The sequence below is a fragment of the Cetorhinus maximus genome, chromosome 11 (genome assembly GCF_964194155.1).
Source record: "Cetorhinus maximus chromosome 11, sCetMax3.hap1.1, whole genome shotgun sequence".
Classification (NCBI taxonomy): Eukaryota; Metazoa; Chordata; class Chondrichthyes; order Lamniformes; family Cetorhinidae; genus Cetorhinus; species Cetorhinus maximus.
Genome location: NC_135889.1, coordinates 26,816,703 through 26,837,858, shown reverse-complemented (window position 1 = coordinate 26,837,858; position 21,156 = coordinate 26,816,703). Strand labels below are relative to the sequence as shown.

General features: G+C 46.2%; 1 protein-coding gene across 2 annotated transcripts in view; it reads right to left on the bottom strand.

The window, feature by feature from the left end:
* The window catches only part of cops8 (COP9 signalosome subunit 8), a 91,691-nt gene that overhangs the window by 26,354 nt on the left and 44,181 nt on the right, over window positions 1-21,156 (bottom strand). Inside the window, exon 3 of one of the 2 annotated variants that reach the window (XM_078551694.1) lies at window positions 16,834-16,909. In XM_078551694.1, the coding sequence (XP_078407820.1) occupies window positions 16,834-16,909 (76 nt within the window). The remainder of the gene's footprint in view (window positions 1-16,833; window positions 16,910-21,156) is intronic. The other variant, XM_078551695.1, reaches the window with a different exon arrangement.

Sequence of the window (21,156 nt, the reverse complement as noted above, 5' to 3'; positions counted from 1 at the left end):
ATGGTTCCGAATGGGCTACATCAATAGCTAGTTACCCACAAAGAGTTAGAAGAATTAAAACCTCTTCAAAATTCTGGGTAACTATTGTACAGGTGCAAGGGACTAACTCACCGACAGGAACTCCCCAACCTATGGGATTTCCCCACCCCCACGGAGACTCTTTGGACAAGCCTGACTCTCACCCGACAAACCCCACCGCCCACCCCCCCAGCTCCCCCCACCTCCCAGAGGCACAAGAACCCCCGCACACCACCCCCTCACCAGAGGCCCAACAACTCCCACCACCTGAGGCCTGGCCCGACCCGATGCCCTCGCCACCCAAGACTTGAAACCGCCCCCCCAAGGCCCCACCACACCCCGGCACTCCCACAGAGGCTCGACCCCCTCAAACCCCCATTTCCCAAATCTTACCCACTTCTCCTTGGCCTGTCAAGGACCTTTAAACTTAATGGATCTTTAACTTAGCTTGTTTACATCAGCTAGTGCAATAAAGAAAAGTGTCATGGCCTCCTTGCATCGGACAGAACTGCCCTTCGATGTTAGGCCCCGAGGAACGCTGTACCCGGCCTAAGTTGGAAGATAGGATGAGACAGGATGGAAAAAAAATTAAGGTAAAAAACTAGGAGCTGAGTGGCAATCCGCCACTGATTGCCACTCTGAGGAAGTTCAGGCCTGGGATTTCATGGGACACTGAGCATCAGTGATATACAGACCCTGTGCAAATTCAGGAAAATCTATGATGGCAGTGATCTTTTCGACTTGCAGTAAAGCAATCCATCATAAACCTCATTTGTACAGCTCGTTCTTGACTACTGTTAGTTTCAAAGAATTAGAAAAGTCAATATTCTCACAAACCATTGGGGCCACAGACCATCATTCCACCTGCTCCATAACTTTCCCATTTTGCCAACCGGTTGTATTTTGAATACCTCTACTACCTTGCCCAGCAAGTTTTAAGCTTCATAATGGGGCCAGAATTTGCGACCAAAATAACAATGAGACTAATAACACTCACTGTAATTCATGTGCAAATAATAAAGCAACTTCAGACAAGAGAAAGATATGTGGTTAAGTGGATTAGCCACTATTAGTTTTGCAAAAAGTACATTTTGCTGACTGGCTCCCCATTGAAGTGCATTGAATAGCTGTATTTGCATGGTGATTATCAAGATAAATTTAAATTGTTGAGAAGCAAATTTGAAATCTTTATATTGGGTCATAACTTACTGTAGCATCTGTGCATCTGAGACTTGCCCCTGGATATATAGGTTTTTAAGTTATTTGTGTAGCGAGTTACAGAAAGTGCAAGCTAGTAACGGTGCAGTGAGGGAAATGGGGCAAAAGGGACTTTTTGGGGAACAGTACATGCAACTATGAATCTCCTTAACCAATCGCATTAAAGAACTGATATGAACTAAACTTGCCACAGGAAGTTAAATGTTGTCATTTCAAATCCATAGCAATGTGATGTGTTAATTATTACCAACCTCAATGGCACTGCAAACTAACTTTTACAAGGGTGGAATCTTCAGGTATTAATTGCTGTTAGAGATTTTAAAAATGTAAAATTTAAAAAAACGTACATGCTCTTTCAGCCTCTGTTTTTCTCTGCCAATCCAATCTTTCTTTCCCCTCTATTTATTTCTCTTTCCATACCTGACTTAGTATTGAATTCACCCACTCTAATTAACACTTCCTGCTCAGTCTTTACACTATTTATTCAACACTTCTACAATCTACCTGCTTAAGGAGATAAACAGTTGTTTGCCCTATACATGCTGAGTTCCATGTGCCATTTCCCTCTCTGCGCCACCACCAGCTGAGACTTCCAGCATCCAGCCGCACAAAAAAAATTAAGAACCTAAACATCCAAAGGAAAGCCTCAGATGCCCTACAAGATATGACCCAATACATTTTATATTTATTTCACATAATTTTGAATTTATGGATAGAGTCCCACTTTCTCAACTTAATTCTGCAATTACCCTTAGAATTTTGATATTTTATACATCTATAAGGATCACGCCCAATTTAACAAATTTCTTTCTAAACTATAGAGTTTGAGCTTACCATAACTCAACCCTATTTTGCAATTGGGATTAATCCTGCTGCTTTTTACTGCCTCCTCTTTTTCTATGGTATTTCTTTGTGTCGTGCTGTTCAGAATTGTCAAAACTGTGCCTTATCACTGGAGCAGAAAGCCTCAATTTAACCTCTCCATGTCTTACCACTTTCTTTAAAACCGTTTTGCCACATTATACAGACATCGTTCCCAGGGTAGTATAATGGTCCCAATTTTGCTGTGTTAGTAACAGTGAAACTGTCAGTGTTTGCCATGTTACTCCACTGATACTGAAAGCCACTCTGGGAGTTCGGACATGCAGAGTAACGTGGGAATCATAAAGCTGCTGTTAGTGAGTCAATGTCCCTCGATAGGGGGGCATGGCATTGGTTTCTACAGATTGCTATCTCCCCTGTAAGCATGGATTAACAAGAAATTCCTCTATAATGCAGTTAGTCTTATAGTAACAACTCTGGGAAAAGTTGCACCTTGTTGAATAAAGTGTAACTCGGTTTTTAAATGGCATTATCCCTTCATAATTAGTGCAAAACATCTTTATTGGTCCTGAAAGCCCAAGTTTATATTTGTAGAATGTCAAGTGATTAAATAATGATTAAAAATTCCACACGTTAAAAAAATATTTTTTAAAAGTCTGTTCATCTTTATTTTAGCCTCAATCTTGATATTCATAAATTCATCTCACTAAGTGAAAATTTAAATTTAAAGTGTTCTGGTGTGTTGTGTACGAGTACTGCAATTTAACTTGATGCCTACCTGCTTGTTGACATCCCTGCTGCTGCAGACTCAGACATCTCAGAATTTGCGTCAGGTTTAAACAGCCATGGGGAAAGAGAAAATTTCCATCATACAGGTCGCTTGATCTTCGAGATCAGCGGCAAGCACACTTGCTTTATTGCTAAATGCAAAATCCAGGCCATTATGGGTTTAAAAAATATTGGTGGACTTCCAAGGGAATTGTTCACACTGAGGGAATATACTAAATTTTAATTTTAATAAGGGTCTTTTCTACATAACATGCCATATATTATCAACATAAGAAATAGGAAGAGTAGACCACGCAGCTTCTCAAACCTGCTCCACCATTCAATACAATTATGGTTGATCTTGTGCCTCAACTCAATTTTCCCACCTGCTACCCATGTCCCTTGATTCCTTGAATGACCAAAAATCTGTCTATGTCTGTCTTAAATATATTCAATGATGGAGCTTTCACAACCCTTTGGGATAGAGAATTTCAAAGATTGATTTCAAAGATGGCGCTACCTGCTTCACGATGGCATGAAGGCAGGTTGCGATCATACGCTCAGCCTGCTGACGGCAGGCCGCGTTTCCCGCCATCGGTTGGCGGGGAGTTAATTGTAATATATTAGCATATAATTAAAAGGCCACCCCGCCAGGCCTTTGGAACCCTACCATATCATCCATCCATGTGTTTCACAACAGCATGCGACGTGCACTTGGCGGCTTTCACTTTGGGGGAACTGAGGTGAGCGAGCAGCAGCATTCTCCACAGCTCACCCATTGTTTAAAGGCCTCGGGGTGCTGGGGTCAACTGATGCCTGGCCCCGGAGGCAACTGCTGAGGGGGCAGGGGGGTGTCTGGGGGCAAGTGCTGACCAGCATCAGAGGCGACCGCTGAGGGTGGGGGGGGTGGTCAAGTGCTGCCCTGGGGCTGCATCCCGCACACAAGCAATCGAGGTTGTGGGGGGCAGGGTAAGCGAGGGGAGTGGTCACGCAATAAGGATACCTGTATAAACTGACCATGCCTCTGCAACTGAGACAGATCAGGTGCAGCAACTGTGATATGATTGGGGTCAGGCTCTTAGCCTGACCGCCCATGCAAGCAACGTGGAGGCACCAAAGGGCCACCAAGCACTCCATACCTTACCCCACCCCTTGCAGGAGCAGCAACCTCATGCAGAAGGGGCAGCAGGGGCTCCTGCACGCGCTGCCCAGGAGCGACAGCGAGCCATGGCTGGTTGGTGCCTAGCGACACCCAGGATCTATAGACGCCGCCTGCCATTCCTGCAGATGACTGAGAACCAGTGTCGCCAACAACTGCGCATGTCTAGGGACCTGGTGGCTCACATCTGCCACTTACTGCAGTGCTTGGCACCAAAGGGACATGGAGGGCATCCACTGCCATTGGCTGTGAAAGTGACCACGGTGCTCAATTTCTATGCCAGTGGCTCCTTTCAGGGCTCCACAGATGACCTCTGTGGGATTTTACAATCTGCCACCCACAAATGCATCCATGAGGTCACAGATGCTATCTTCTCCATGGCACACAGCTTTGCACATTTCACGCAGGACCCAGACAGGCAGGATGCAAGGGTCATTGGATTCGCCCTGATCTCGGTATTCCCACAGGTGCAGGGTGTGATTGACTGCACTCATGTGACACTCCGGTCTCCATCACTACACTCAGTGGACTTCATCAACCGCAAGGGCTTCCATTCGCTGAATGTGCAGCTGGTATGCGCCCACCAGGAATGCATCCTGCAGGTACACGCACGGTTTCCAGGGATTGTGCACGACGCCTACACCCTCAGTCGCTCGTAGATCCCTGCAGTCTTTCAGGGTCCACAAAGGCTGCAGGGTTGGCTCCTCGGGGACAAGGGCTACCCGCAGAGGCCATGACTGATGACACCCATGTGGAGGCCTCAGACTGCAGGAGACTGACGCTATAATGAGGCTCATGCAGCAGCCCGCAACTTGGTGGAGCAGACCACCCGCTGAAGATGCGGTTCTGGTGCCTGGGCCAGTCCGGTGGAGCCCTGCAATGCAGTCCGCAGAGGGTGTCATGCATCGTCGTGTCTGCAGCGCCCTTTACAACCTGGCGCTGCAATGGGGGGAGGAGCTAGCTGAGGAGGAGATGGAGGAGCTGCACGTCTCCTCCGATGAGGAGAACACCGGCGGGGATGAGGGTGAGGGGGTCCTCGGTGGTGATGACGAAGGGGATGAGGCAGGCGAACTCGGGAGGACCTCAGAGCTGCCAGATTTGTGGAGGATGATGACAACATGCAGTGAGGTAACTCCATAGATCCTCACATCATAGTTGTGAACGTTTGACTCCAGCCTGGCTTATCGCAGCGCCAATATCCTCTGTGAGGATGCGCCTATCATGGAGATGCAGTGGAGGCCCTAATAGTCGTTCGATCGCAGGAGGATGACAACATGCAGTGAGGACCCTCCATAAATGGCCGCTGAGAATGTCTGACTCCTGTCTGGCCGAGGGCAGCTCGCTTGCACTCCATGATCAGGGCCATCTCAGAGATGCAGCCATGAAATTTTGACGCATCTGATGTTGTGTCCACCTTCGGCACCTCAGCCCTTCAGGAGCTGGCAGACAGCATTACTGGTCGCAGGTACCGTGTGATGTGGGCAAGCCCCACCTTAAAGGTGTTGAGAGCACACAGAGAGTATGAGAGAACTTTGTGGTGCCTGCCCACTAGATTCTGGCAGCAATGACCAGCACTGCTGAGGTGCAGGCATCAGTAATATTTCCAGGCTGCACAGAGCACATGGAAGAGGCCCTTGGGGACTGAGACACCTGCCTTTTATCTTGAGCAGAAAGGTTTCACATCTGAGTGACAAGAACACTGCTCATCAGAACAAGGGGCCACAGGCAGAGAGACATTCTTAGGAGTTTATTGACAATAGTGAACAGTACGTACAAGTGATCAACACCCATGGCCAGGCTGTGCAACTATTTTTGCCTAATTTTCCTAACCCTACCGCTACGTCTTGGTGCTCCCCAGACATCCACAGCAGAGGTGGAGGCAGCCTGCTGATTGTGATGCCCTGTCAGCGATGACTTTGGCAGGCGTCCTCAGGAGGGCTGAGACTTGGTGGGCCCCTGCCTGCTTTCAGGGTCCTGCTGTGAGGCAGTGTCACTCTCCTCGGTCTGTGAAACTGGATCTGCGGAGGTCACAGGAAGAGGGGAGTCAGGTGGGCCGGTCACTCTCAGAGTTACCTGGGTGGGTGGCCCTGGAGCGTGCACCTGCTGATCCCCCTCCCTATGGGTGCCCGAGGGCACATGGCTGGCTTTGTGAGTGGAAGGAGGAGTTGAAGTGAGATCGAGCTGCCCAGCACCCCTCTTGTGTACACACTGTTGGAGGGTAAATACGGCCAACTATGGAGTTCAGCCCCGCAGCAGTGTAGGAGTGACGTCCTGGACCAAGGTCTCCATGGCAGCCGCCATCCTGCCAGTGTTGACCTCGGTGCGTTGCAATGCCAGCACTATCACCTCAGCCTGAAGACGGATGGACTCCTCCATCGTGCCTTGTAGTCTGAGGAGTGCAGTGAACATCCCTTCATGTTATGCCCTAGCTTGCCTTTGCAGCTCCAGCAACTGTGACATGACCGAGTCCAGAGGCTCGTCATCTGACTCAAACTCAGCAAAATTCTGGCCTCCAACACTCCTCTGAGTGCCGGGGGCCTGGCAAGTCCCTGCCTCTGCCTGCTGTGGATCAGAAAGTGTGATGTGCTCACCAGATTATGATCCTGAGGCTACTCTAAAGCTAGGTCCCATCGAGGTGTGTGTCTCTGCGCTGGTAGAGAGTGTGAGTGAGCACTGTGACGGGACTTCAGGGAGGGTGCATTCAGATTCATCTGCAGAGGTTTCTTCACAGCTTGATTGGAGGCCCTGGGTCATGGACTCTGTTGGCTGTTTGGCAATGCACCTGCGAAAGCAAGGGGAGATAATTAGGACATGGCAGTGGCCTGTGAAAGAGGACACATCACTCACAGCATGGTTGACTGATGGATGTTGCACTGCTGGATCCTCACTTGGTTGGGCAGCCCCGACCTCACCGTCAGCACAGGACCAGTCCCAGTAATCTCCGGCCAGCTGGATGGCTGTGTTTTCGAATTCTGTCAGGACTTTGATTTCCAGCATCCCTCCATCTATCTGCGACCTTTCTCTCCTGTGAGCCAGTTTGTCCTGCTTGGATAGAGATAGGGAGAGTGTATCAGGATGCCTGCCGGGCCAGATGATAAGTATGCCTGGCCTGTGTGGGTGATGAGTGGTCCCATGGATGGGTTGAGGACAATGACGGTGTGTGTGAAAGAGTGAATGGTGATGTCCCTTGCACTGTCAGTGAGTGAGGGTCCTGTGGATGTGTGATGGGTTTGAGAGTGTGAAAGTTGGGAGTGATGAAATGAATGACTTACCCTGGCAGAACAGAGGTGATCATTCATCCTTTTGCAGCACTGGGTGGCTGTCCTCCTCTGCAGGGCGTTCGCGCTGACCACCACTGCCACCACCTCCCAAGCCGGGTTGGTGACATTGCTACCCATCCTGCGACCAGAGAGGGGGTAGAGCAAATCCCGTCAGGCCTCCACGGCATCCAGCAGTCGCTCGAGGGACCAATTGTTGAAGTGAGGGGCTGCAGTCTTTTTGCCTTTGCTGGCCATGTCTCCCAGACAGTGGTGGTGAGCTGTTGGCAATGAGTGCTTTGCTTAAAGGTGGTGGCCGGAGTGATGCAACAACGGGGTGATGGCGAGCGGGCGAGTGAGAGCCCACCTGCCATGAAACAGCGTGTTTCCCAGGAATGCATAAATAATGAGGTGGGCTCAGGAAGATACGGCATGAAAACCCACCATTTTCGTCGGCGTGCAGGACTCCATTTTACCCACCCGCTACCGCACTTAGTGCAATTCTGGGAAAATTCAGCCCTGAGACTATGCCCCATGTTCCCACCCAGGGAAAACAACCTCCCAGTGTCCACCTGTCAAGTCTTGTATGTTCCAATGAGGTCATCTCTCATTCTTCTAAACTGCATAGAGTATAGGCCCAATTTACTAAGGTTCTCATCATAGGACGCTGCTCCCATCTTAGGAACCAATCTCATGAACCTTTGCTGTAACACCACCTTCCTTAGGTGGAAAACAAAAATGCGGAAAATAGAACACAAAGAAATAAAACTAGCCAGGAATATTAAATACATCATAAGGGCTTTTACAAGCATATAAAAAGGAATAGCTAAAATAAATGTTGGTCCCTTTGAGGCAAAGACAGGAAAAATTATCTTGGGGCAGAGGAAATGACAGAGATTTTGAACAAATATTTTGTCTCTTCACAGTAGAAGACACAAATTACATACCAATTGTGGTCTCACCAAAGCCCTGTGAAATTCTAACAGGGTCAATTAGGGTTGGGCAGCAAATGCTGGCCCTGCCAGTGACAGTCACATCCCATGAAATAATTTTAAAAAACAAGACTTGCATAAACTTGTACTCCAATCCTCTTGCCATTTATTTGCCTTCCTAATTGTTTGCTGTACATCCAAGTCCCTCTGAAAGTCAACATTTACAAGTTTCACGCCTTTTAAAAAATATTTTGCTTTTCTATTCTTCCTACAAAAGTGAATAACCTCACATTTCCCCACATTATACTCCACCTGCCACCTTGCTGCCCACTCACTTAACCTGTCTATGTTCTTCTGCAGCCTTTCTGTGCCCTCCTCACAGCTTATATTCCCGTCTAGCTTTGTATCATCAACAAATTTACATAAATGAAGAGGCTGAGAGTGATTATGTTATTAGGATAGATTGAAAATAGCTGAGACCCAACACTGTTCCTTGAGGCACATCACTAGTCACAGGGCGGAATTTTCCCAAATTTGCACTAAGTGCAGTAGCAGGCGGGTAAAACAACATTTGACCCGCCGGCCGTGATGGCATGTTTTCATGTCCTATCATCCCAAACCCGCCTCATTATTTATGCAATCCCAGGAAACATGCCATTTCCATGGTGGGCGGGCGGCCATTCGCCCGCCGGCCATCACCCAATGGGGTGCATTATGCTGGGTGCCATGTTTAAAGTCCAGCCGCAAGCACAGCACTCATAGCTTCCAGCTCACCACTGCTGCATGGAAAGCATGGCTCTGAAACTGAAGAAGACTGCAGCCATCCGGTTCAATGATGAGTCTCTCGAGCGACTTTTGGATGCCGTGGGGCCCACCAGGCTGTCCTGTACCCCCACTCTGGCCACAGGATGGGCAGCAATGTGACCAATCCAGCTTGGGAGGCAGTGGCAGTGATGGTCGGCGGGGACAGCCACCCAGTGCTGCAAGAGGATGAATGATTTCATCCGTTCCACCAGGGTAAGTCACTCTTTTCATCACTCTCAGTGCACATACTCATAAACCCAGCACACATCCACAGGGCCCTCACTCACTGCCAGTTCAAGGGACATCACCATTTATTCTCTCACACTCATTGTCATTGTCTTCATCCTGTCCACGGGACCACTCAACACCCGCACATGCCAGGCATAATTGTCATCTGGCCTGGCAGGAGTCCTGCTTACATTTTCTCCATCTCTACCCATGCAGGACAAGCTGGCACACAACAAGAGGGAGAGATCACAGATAGGTGGCGGAATGCCCAAAATCAAGGTCCACATGGACTTTGAAAACAGAGCCATCCAGCTGGCTGGCGAGGATCTGGATCAGTCCTGTGTTGACGTTGAGGTCGGTACTGCTCTACCAAGTGAGGATCCAGCAGTGCAACATCCATCAGACGACCATGCTGTGAGTGATGTGTCCTCTTTCACAAGCCACTGCCACGCACTAATTATCTCCCCTTGCTTTCACAAGCACGTCTGCCAAACAGCCAACAGAGTCCATGACCCAGGGACTCCAATCAAGCCCCGAAGACACCTCGGAAGTGGAATCTGCTGAAACCCCAACTGAAGGCCCATCGCAACGCTCAAGCACGCCCTCCGCCAGCGCAGAGACACACACCTCGATGGGACCTAGCTTTAGAGTAGCCCCAGGATCACAATCTGGTGAGCACATCGCACTGCGGGCGGCGGCAGGGACTTCTCAGGTGTCCAGCATTTGGAGGACTGCTGGATGCTAGCACAATGGAGGAGTCTGTCCACCTTCAGTCTGTGGTGATAGCGCCAGCATGCCAATGCACCGACATCAACATTGGCAGGATGGCGGCCGCCATGGAGACCTTGGTCCAGGACTTTGCTCCTGCACTACTGTGCAGGCCCAACTCCATCACTGATGCCATAGTTGGCCTCCAACAGTGTGTATGCGAGAAGGGTGCCAGGCAGCTCGATCTCACTCTAGCTACACTTGCTCCACCAGCAGCCTGGGGCCCCCGGACACCCATAGGGAGGAGGATCCGCAGGTGCACACTTCAGGCCCATCCATCCAGGTGACTCAGAGAGTGTTCCGCCCATCCGACTCCCCTCTTCCTGTGACGTCAGCAGCTCTAGCTCCAAAGGCCAAGGAGGGTGCCAATGCAACACAGCAGGACCCTGAAAGCAGCCAGGGCCCTCCAAGTCTCAGCCCTCCCAGCAGCACCTGCCAAGGTGATCACAGGCTGCCTCCACTTCTGTGTGGATGTCGGACAGGTAAGGAGATTCATTTCCAAACATATCGATCATGCTAAAGTGAGACACATTCCTATGATCGAGTGAGCGCTTATGCGAGATGAGATTGAACAGACTGGTATTTATGCCATGTCCTACACTGCGCTTGGTCTGAGGTGCACAAATTACTTTCATTTTTCGATTTGATCTGTTTATGCCACTTTATTGCTTCAATAGATACACAGTGCCCATTTCAAACACATCTGCACCATAAACTCACTTAAGCGGAAGCGGTTTGGCAACGCAATTAACAATGCCACTAAACACATAACAAATCTCTCTGACCATGTACTCAGAGAAAGCGGGGAGTTTGTTCTTACGCCTGGTTTCAATTTGGTATGCCTTCATCCCAAATCAAACGGGAAGATGTATTAAAAACAAAAAGAGAATTACCTGGAAAAACTCAGCAGGTCTGGCAGCATCGGCGGAGAAGAAATCAGTTAACGTTTCGAGCCTTCATGGCCCTTCGGCAGAACTGAAGCATAGTTAGAAGAAGGGAGAAATATAAATTGGTTTAAGGTGGTGGGGGGGGGGCGGGGAGAGACACATTGGGCCCCAGCTATGCCTGTCTCTTTATGGGGTATGTGGAACATTCCTTGTTCCAGTCTTACTCCGGCCCCCTCCCACAACTCTTTCTCCGGTACATCGATGATTACTTCGGTGCTGCTTCATGCTCTCGTCGGGACCTGGAAAAATTTATTAATTTTGCTTCCAATCTCCACCCCTCCATCATCTTCACATGGTCCATCTCTGACACTTCTCTTCCCTTCCTTGACCTCTCTGTCTCAATTTCTGATGATAGACTGTCCACCAATATCCATTACAAGCCTACCGACTCCCACAGCTACCTCGACAACAGCTCCTCACACCCCACTTCTTGTAAAGACTCCATCCCATTCTCTCAGTTCCTTCGCCTCCGTCGCATCTGTTCTGATGACGCTACCTTCGAAAACAGCTCCTCTGACATGTCCTCCTTCTTCCTTAACCGAGGTTTTCCATCCACGGTCGTTGACAGGGCCCTCAACCGTGTCTGGCCCATATCCCGCGCATCCTCCCTCACGCCTTCTCCTCCTTCCCAGAAACATGATAGGGTCCCCCTTGTCCTCACTTATCACCCCACCAGCCTCCGCATTCAAAGGATCATCCTCCGCCATTTCCGCCAACTCCAGCATGATGCCACCACCAAACACATCTTCCCTTCACCCCCCCTGACGGCATTCCGTAGGGATCGTTCCCTCCGGGACACCCTGGTCCACTCCTCCATCACCCCCTACTCCTCAACCCCCACTTATGGCACCTCCCCATGCCCACGCAGAAGATGCAACACCTGCCCCTTCACTTCCTCTCTCCTCACCGTCCAAGGGCCCAAACACTCCTTTCAAGTGAAGCAGCATTTCACTTGCATTTCCCCTAACTTAGTCTACTGCATTCGTTGCTCCCAATGTGGTCTCCTCTACATTGGAGAGACCAAACGCAAACTGGGCGACCGTTTTGCGGAACACCTGCGGTCTGTCCGCAAGAAAGACCCAAACCTCCCTGTCGCTTGCCATTTTAACACTCCACCCTGTTCTCTTGCCCACATGTCTGTCCTTGGCTTGCTGCATTGTTCCAGTGAAGCCCAACGCAAACTGGAGGAACAGCACCTCATCTTCCGACTAGGCACTTTACAGCCTTCCGGGCTGAATATTGAATTCAACAACTTTAGATCTTAAACTCCCCCTCCCCCCATCCCCACCCCGTTTCTTCCCCCCCCACCTTTTTTTTCAATAATTTATATAGATTCTTCTTTCCCCACCTATTTCCATTATTTTTAAATCTAAACTAAAACCTTGTTAGTCTTTCCACCCCACCCCTACTAGAGCTGTACTTTGAATATCCTGTCTTCCATTCTTAATTAGCACTTTTCTCAGACAAATGTCACCACCTTCGACACCTCTTTGACCCTTTTGTCTGTGACATCTTTTGATTATCTGCTCATCTCCACAATCACCACACCCTCAATGTGTCTCTCCCCTCCCCCCCACCCCACCCACCTTAAACCAATTTATATTTCTCCCTTCTTCTAACTATGCTTCAGTTCTGCCGAAGGGCCATGAAGGCTCGAAACGTTAACTGATTTCTTCTCCGCCGATGCTGCCAGACCTGCTGAGTTTTTCCAGGTAATTCTGTTTTTGTTTTGGATTTCCAGCATCTGCAGTAGCTTTTAGCTTTTTGTTTTTATCTTAGGGAAGAGGTATTAGCTGAGTTTGAACTCCTCTACTCCCAACTATCCCGCCACAAACCAGTGTCCACTGAAGATGCTAAATCCTTGAAAGCACGCCTATCTGATCTAGCGCATGCATATTGCGAGATTCCCAATGACCTGTTTGACTTTCACATGCAATGTCTTACAGCATTGTGAGGCCTTAAGACTAACCCGGACATACACATCAGTAAACCTGACAAAGGTTTGGGAATAATCGTCCTTAACAAGCGTGACTATATCAACAAAATGCACGCCACTCTTAATGACAGGTCCAAATTCATATCCATTGGACCTTGCTTGAAAGTAAGCTAAAAAAAAGCTTGATGGACCTGTGTAAGAGAGATGAGCTACCATGCGATATGATTTGTCCTCATAGTTCGCTGCGGCCGTGTATGTATGGGCTGCTCAAGACACACAAAAGTGATGTTCCTCTACACCCCATCTTATCTACGACCAGTTCTGCGCAACGTGAATTGGTTAAATGGCTGGGTGAATTGCTACAACCAGTTTTGACCAAGTTTTCCGCATACTGTGAAGGACTCCTTCACATTTGCGAAGGCCATACAGGGCTTGCATATCACAGCAATGCTGTGTCCATGTGCTCATTTGACATTGCTAGCCTATTCACCAATGTTCCACTTAAGGAAGCCATAGATACTTTCACTGCAGTACGATATCATGGCGATCTAGACCCACTGCCGTTGCATGAATCAATATTCATTGAGCTTATGAACTCGGCAACTTGCTCAGCTGAGTTCAGTTTTAATAGCGCCATATATGCCCAAATAACTTATGTTGCCATAATTTCCCTTCTAGGTCCAGCTCTCACAAACACCTTTGTTGGGTTCCATGAGAAACATGTCTTCGATGGAATGACACCTAAGTTCCTACCTCTCACATAGTTCCAATATGTGGATGATATGTTTGCTATATTTAAATCCGCAGCTGCATGTAACAATTTCCTTACATGTCTTAATGGGCTCCATCCTGCGCTCAGATTCACCTATGAAATGGAACAGTTAAATGAACTCCCTTCCTTGATGTACTAGTTGAGAAATCTGCCAGGGGATTCTCTACCACGGTCCACTGCAAGTCTCCCTTCACTGGTCAATATACATGTTGGGATTCTTACAGTTCCACGCGCTATATGATTGGTCTTATTGGCAACCTTATAAACAAGCCCAAGCTCACCATGCAAGCTCGATGCTGAAATAGGGCGCAAAAAAGGCATCCTGCAGGATAATGGCTACCCTGATCAGATCATTTCATGCTGTGTGCCACGCAAACTCATGAACGGACCTAAGGCTGTCACTTTTGGCCCTGAAAAGTGCTCAGTCTACCTCAGATTATCCTGGAAGGGCAAGGTATCTCCAACATTTGAGCAACAGGTGAAGCTAGCTGTTTCACACTGCTATTATGCAGTAGCAACACAGGTGGTATTTGCCACTAACAGGATGCTGCTGTCAAGTCAAAAAGCCTTTCTGCCTATCACACAGATGTGTTATATGAATTTCAGTGCCAATGTGATGCTAGGCATATAGGCCTTATGTCCCAAAGGCTGGCAGATCGCATCAAACAACATGTCCCAGGCACTGTTTGCAATTGGCAGGGTGCAGACTGTGCTCAACCAGCCTCTGCTTGCAAGACTCAAAACACAGTGTCCAACATTTGATGTGATTCCGCGATTGGACATTTGCTGAATAATCCTCAATGTGCTAAGAATTACGCTGACAACTAATTTAAGATTGTCAGTCGGGCTCACAGTGTGGCACATCTGCATGTACTGGAAGCTACGTATATTAATACACAGGACCCTGAACTTTGAAAGAACAGTTAAACAAAATAAGTGACAGCCATTCATTGACTCATTCCTCAGGGCGATGCCTTGACCAATCAGGATAAAGCTTCCTGGTTTAAATTTCAAACAATGCTTGTTAACTGTCAGTCACCATCAGTGGTGCATTCTCCATGGCAATGCCACTTGCCAACCAATCAGCACTCTCTTAACATACACCTATAAATTGTTGTCTTCCCTTTATATTAGTATTCTTGCGAGTGTCCTGATGAGTGCAGGACAAAAAGCTTAGACATGTCTCTTTTCTCAGCAAACTTACAATCTGCTGGGATCATTCTAGAAGCAAAGGATTTTAGAAAATCATAACCAGTGTATCCACTACATCTGCAGCTGCCTCTTTTTAAACCCAAAGATGTAGGCCATTAAGTCCCGGGAATTTTGTTGGATTTCAGTCCCTTAAGATTTTCCAATATTTTTTCTATACTGGTATTAATTACCTTAATTTCCTCACTCCCTTGGTTACCATCTACCTCTGGTATGCAATTTGAGTCTTTTACTGTGAATGCAGCCACAAAATAATTATATATTACTTATAAAAACTCTCATTGTTTTATATTCCTGGCTAGCTTACTCCCATATTTTAGTTTTCCCCTTTTTATTAATGCCACCGATTTACAAGTGACTGATGATATTGCACGGTAATCTACAATTTTTTTTCAGTCTTTTTGGAATGAAATTCTACAATTCCATTGAGTTCTATGGTGTTTCAGAAGTGAGGCAGATATATCTGATTTGGCAATACTTTTGGGGATTGAGAGAGAGACAAGGTATGTACTACCAGTGGTCTGGAAAGGAGTGGGGAACAGTGAAAGAATGTGCATGTATTTGGGGCACCCACTTACATGCAGAACTCATGGCATTTGTGGATATAGTTATGGGCACTTCTGAATCCTGGAAGTATCAGGAGACATCCTGGGATCTGTGACCATTGTGAGGGGGAATCCTAGGTATGGAAGCAATGACAACAAAATTCCGAGGCCCGGCAATATTTTTGCTGGAATGTGAAGTGTACTTACTGGGTGGTTCCTGGATAAAACAATAAAGGAAGGATATAGAATTTTGGATTATTTGGCAGGGCCAGTTGGGGTACTCTTAGTTTAATGACTCAAATGGTCTTGACAGCATGAGAGGACTCATAATGTGTGACATAACCGATTTTGTAGGGGAGGGCTGAGTGGGAGGTGGCAAGTGTCTGGATTGGTGGTGCAGCATCACCAGTAGAAGCAAGACAGGAATCATTGCACAATATACTGTATAGGGACAATAACTACAATATAAAGATTCTAACAGTGAAATACAAGAATTGAAAGGATTTCCCAGATTAAAATGTTCTTTTAACACCTTAATTGCATCAGGGCTAGTACTACATGAATGTATTACATCAATGCTGTAAACCATCATTAAGGTGGTGTCACAGGGGATTAGGATCCCTCCTGGTAGTTCCAGATCTCACGAGTGCTCTCAATGTGCCCGCAGATGCCATGAATCCTTCATACCAGCAGTGCCCCCTCCCACCACTCTTGGTAGTTTTTCCTCAGTCTTTGTTACTGAGCTGCAATTGACTGCAGTCAAAAGGATTTAAAAATAATGGAATGATTTGATTGGTACAGATACTGCTTTGCTGGTACATTTTGGGTGCATTACTCATGACTGATTGAATATGAAATTTGAGTAAATAAAAATGTTTGATGCCAAGTTGGGAGCAAATAAAAAAGTCCTCAGGCTGAGATGGGATACAATGATAAACAGAACGTGGGCCATATTGTATTACTTTTATAATATTTTAAGGAAAATATAAACGTACTGTCAGCTGAAAATGATGGAATCTTAAAAACTCTAGGCAGGGCATTTACCAATAGGTGCATAGAATACAAGATTGAACAATCCAATTGAGAGATTCTAAGTCAACATCAAAGGTTTAATAAGTTACAATTAAATAAAATAAAACTGAAGCAAAAAGCTAGCATCAGTAATGGTGTCCAAATTGTTGTAAAAACCTAAGTGATTCACTCATGCGCTTTTGGGGAGAAAACCTCCTGTCTTTACCTTATCTGGCCGATTTGCAATTCCAGACCTATACTTATATTCAAGGTGGTGGCTCATCACTGCTTCCTCAAGGCAATTAGATATGGACAATAAGTGCCCTTGCCAGCGACAACCACATCCCATGAATGAAACACCCAATTCTATCCATGGCATCTCATGCTTCTGAAGCAAACAGCAGCATAGAAGGCAGTGTTCTTAAAATCATATACTCACAGTTTTGATGGCTTGAGGTATTCTCTTCCAGAGGTACCGTGCAGTATTCCTGCAATAATTAATGCAAACACCGTTTCTTCGGATATAATAATTTCAGTCATTATAGATCAGGATTATCAAAATATCAAACAAACACTCAAATTCCAACAGTGTTCACTGTATATCTGAATCAGACACCCAAAAGCATACCTATTTTCATTTTGATTCAAAAGCTATTACAGATTGAGAGGTAGAGTGAGACTAGAAGAAGGGAAAAAAGGGAATGAAGACTATTTTGTGGTCCAAATTGCATGCAGTTCTGTATTGTGAAGAAATGAGTTTAGAGGGACTCAGAGCTATTTTAGGTGGATTCTTTAAGGCAAAAGAGTAAAATTTCATCCTAACAGGCAAGGGGCGGAATTTTGCAGCCCATCCTGCCAAAGAGTTCTTCCCATCCTGCCAAAGTCAATGGGCTTTTGAATGGCACACCACATTTTCCAGCCCAGCCCCAACTGCGACGGGGCTGTAAAATTCTGCCCAGTGGTGAAAAGTGAATGGATAACATACAGACCTTGCAGCCTTCATTTTTAGGGAACTTCCAAGACCAATAAAGTATAAAAATAAACTACTTCAAATTCACTGAAAACAACCAGATACTCTAAAAATGATGATGTACTTGAATTTTGTGGATTAATGTGGATTACGTGCAGTAACAACAGCTTGTAATTACATAGTAACTTTAAGATAATAAAACATCCCAAGGTGCTTCAGAGGCATTATAAAAGAAAATATGACACCAAGACTTGTAAGGAGATATTAAGTCAAATGACTAAAAAGCCTGGTCAAAGAGATAGGTTTTAAAGAGTGCACTAAAGGAGAAAAGTGATGTAGAGACAGGGAGGTTTAGAGATAAAAGTACAGAGCTTAGAGCCTAGGCAGCTGAAGATACAGCCACCAATGTCATAGGGATTAAAATCAGGAATGCTCAAGAGGCTGGAATGAGAGGCGTGCAGATATTTCGAAGGTTGTAGGGCTGTGTTGTAGGGGTAAGGCTACGGAGAGATTTGAAAACAAGGATGAGTAATTTTAAGATTGAAGTGTTGTTTAACCTCGAGTCCATGTAGGTCAGTGAACACAGGGGTGATGGGTGAATGCCAACTGGTGCACGTTAGGACTTGGACAGCAGAGCTTTGGATGGCTTCAAGTTTATGGAGGGAGCTAGTGGAGTGCGTTATAATAGTCAAATCTTGAAGTAACAAAGGAATGGATGAGGGTCTCAGCAGAAGTGATGAGGCGGGGCAGACTCAGGCAATGTTACAAAGGTAAAAATAAATGTTCTTAATAATGGCAAGAATGCAAAGAGTCTGGTTAAGTCAAAGACAGCTGCCAGGGAGAGCAATGGAATTGGTGGTGAGGGAGTGGAGTTTGTGGCAGGGGCCGAAGTCAAGGGCTTCAGTCTTCCCAATGTTTAATTGGGGAAAATTTCTGCTCATGGATTACTGAATCTCAGACATGCAAAATTTGACAATTTAGAGACAGCAGTGCAGCTGAAAAAGGAGGTGGTGAGGTAGAGCTGGGTGTCATCAGCACACACATAGAAAGCAACGTGTATTCAGATGATGACATATAGATGAGAAATAGGAGGGCTTCAATGTTAGATCCTTGGGGTGACACCAGAGCCAACTGCAGGAATGGGAAGAGAAGCTATTGATGGCGAACTCTGGCTACAAATGGAATCAGGTGGGCACAGTCCCACATAACTGGACAACAGTAGAGAAGTGTTGGATGAGGATGCTGCTATCAACTGCGTCAAAAGCTGTAAAGATCAAGAAGGACACGGAGATATACTCTGCCTTTGTCGCAGTCACATAGGACATCATTTGTGACTTTGTTAATAGTGGTTTCAATACTTTGACAGGTCAAAAACCTGATTAGAGAGATTGAAACATGGGAATTCTGAGAAAGACAGATAGGAATTTGGGAAGTGACAACACATTCATTGGGGAGTAAAGGGAGGCTGGAGAGTGGGTGACAGCTTGTAAGGATGGAGGAGTCAAGGGTTTTTTTTTGAGAGCGGCAATGATGGAGGAGAAGGTACAGAACCCAAGGAGAAAACTGTTACCAATGTCAATTAACATGAGAATCAAGAAGGGAAGTTAGGTGATCAGTAGTTTAGTGGGAACAGGGTTGAGAGAATAGGAGGTGCGTCTCAGGATCAAAATGAGCTATGAGAGGGGATGAAGGGTGATGGGAGAAAATCTAGGGAAGGAAACAAGTTTAAGAGCAAGGGCAGAGTTGTGGGGGCAGGGAGGGGGGAAGCCTTAGAGGAAGTTTGGCACGATGGAATCATGGAAGGAAGTGAAGTGAGAAAGGCAGCTGATCAGATGGGTCTCAATCTAGGTGATAAAGAAATCAAAGAGCTCCTCGCACTTGTTGTTGGCGGTAAGGGTGGAGGGAGGCAGGGGAGTGGGGTTTAAGAAGGTGGCTTACAATACAAAAAAGCAACCGGAGGTACCTTTGCATTCCAGGCTGATCATGGAAGAGTAAGCAGTTTCGCAGACAAGAGTAGGACCCAATTGTGCTTTCTACGGTCCAGCCAGATCTGACAGTGAATGACCAGACCAGTTGTCCCCTGTTCATGTGCAAATCAGCATGGACTATGCAACTTGGACTTAAGGGAGCAGAGTGAGAATCAGACCAGGGGACATGGCCAGGCTGAGAGAGTAATGGTTTTAATGGGGACGAGGGCATCAAAGCTGGCAGTGTGTGTGGTTCAGCAGATCATTAGCTGCAGAAATATCATGGTGAACGATGGGCCAAAGGTGTGACAATTTGGAATTTGAGAGTGCAATTCTAAGTAAATTGGGGGGAATTTTTTTCCAGGGGCAGGTACAACAACAAATAGGGTTCTGAGGCAGATGCAGGCTATGGTTGGAGAGCAATTCGAGGAAATTACCAAAGATGACCTAATCTGTGATTGATACTTGGAGGTAATGACACTTGTGATGACAAGGTTGTGCTGGCGGCTGTGAATATGGGTTGGGGAGTTTGCACGGAGGGTGAGGTTAAGCAAGGATAGGAAGGCAATGAACTCAGGGGAGAGAGAACATGATGAGTTGGGATGGAGTTTAAAATCATCTAAGATGAGAAGCTGCTTGGTGCAGAGGCTGAGAGAGGAAAGCAGTGAAGATAACTCATTGAGAAAACTGACACGCTACTTGAGCAGGCAGAATTCAGAACCCCCGGAATCTGTGATTCTGTTCCAGACCTGAATTTCACCTCCCTGCAATGCAATTAACATTTATCCCACATTTATATAGGAGAGCAATGAGATGAGGGGTTTCAGGAGCTGCTCTGAACCAAAACTAGAATCACAGAATCAAAGGATGGTTACAGCACAGAAGGAACCCTATCTGTTATTTCTCTGCTGGCTCTCTGCAAGAGCAACTCACCTAGTTCCATTCTCCTTTCTTTTCTCCATAGCCCTGCAATTTTTTACCCTCAGATAATTGTGGAATTATCCAATATTTGCAAGTTAAGTCCCAGGCAATTTCATATTTATAAATGGGATTTTTGCTGTGTAATATTTCAGGAACTTTAATCGTGCATCAGTCTGGAGAGTGGCTCTATGAGATACTTAGAAAAGTACTTTGGAATTAACTAGTGTAAACACAACTAGTGGTGACAGCCAAAGTATTAAGTGCAGATGCTGTGCATGTGGGGTGGATACATAAGTTCCCAAATGTTTCAAATGATGACATCACTTTCATCTGTAAATATTTACTTTTACAGATTTTTCTGCACCAATAATGCCACATTTTCCAAAACATGGCACAAAAATACATCCTCTTCCCTTGGTCCTTAGAGGCCCTCATTAAGATTCAGTCAAGGAAAAGTAGCACTGAGTCTCCCTATTCTAATATATAAGAGGAATATAAACATATTTCTCCATTCGTGTTTCAGGGTAAATTGTTCTTTTTTATTGGCAGCCATATAATATGGATATAACCACAGCACGAATATATTGTGCTGTAAAACGGAAACAATCCATCGAGCAGAAAAGCAAAAATTAGGCAATAAAGGTGACTGGCTCAGTTTCAGTGTTAATTTTTCAACAGGAGGCCCATTACCCATCAGATTTAAAACTTTTCCCTTTGCACTTGAGGTTAGAGTTACTTTACAGGTTTCTTATTGACCTTTTTTTAATGCCAGTTCACAATCATACAATCTTTTTAAAAGTTGCACAGTTGTGGAACAATTTTTCAAAGCCCAACTGAAGTATTGCAAGAACCAGTATTACTGTTATTGCTAATAAAACATAACCTCATGCCTCTTGGCCAGGTT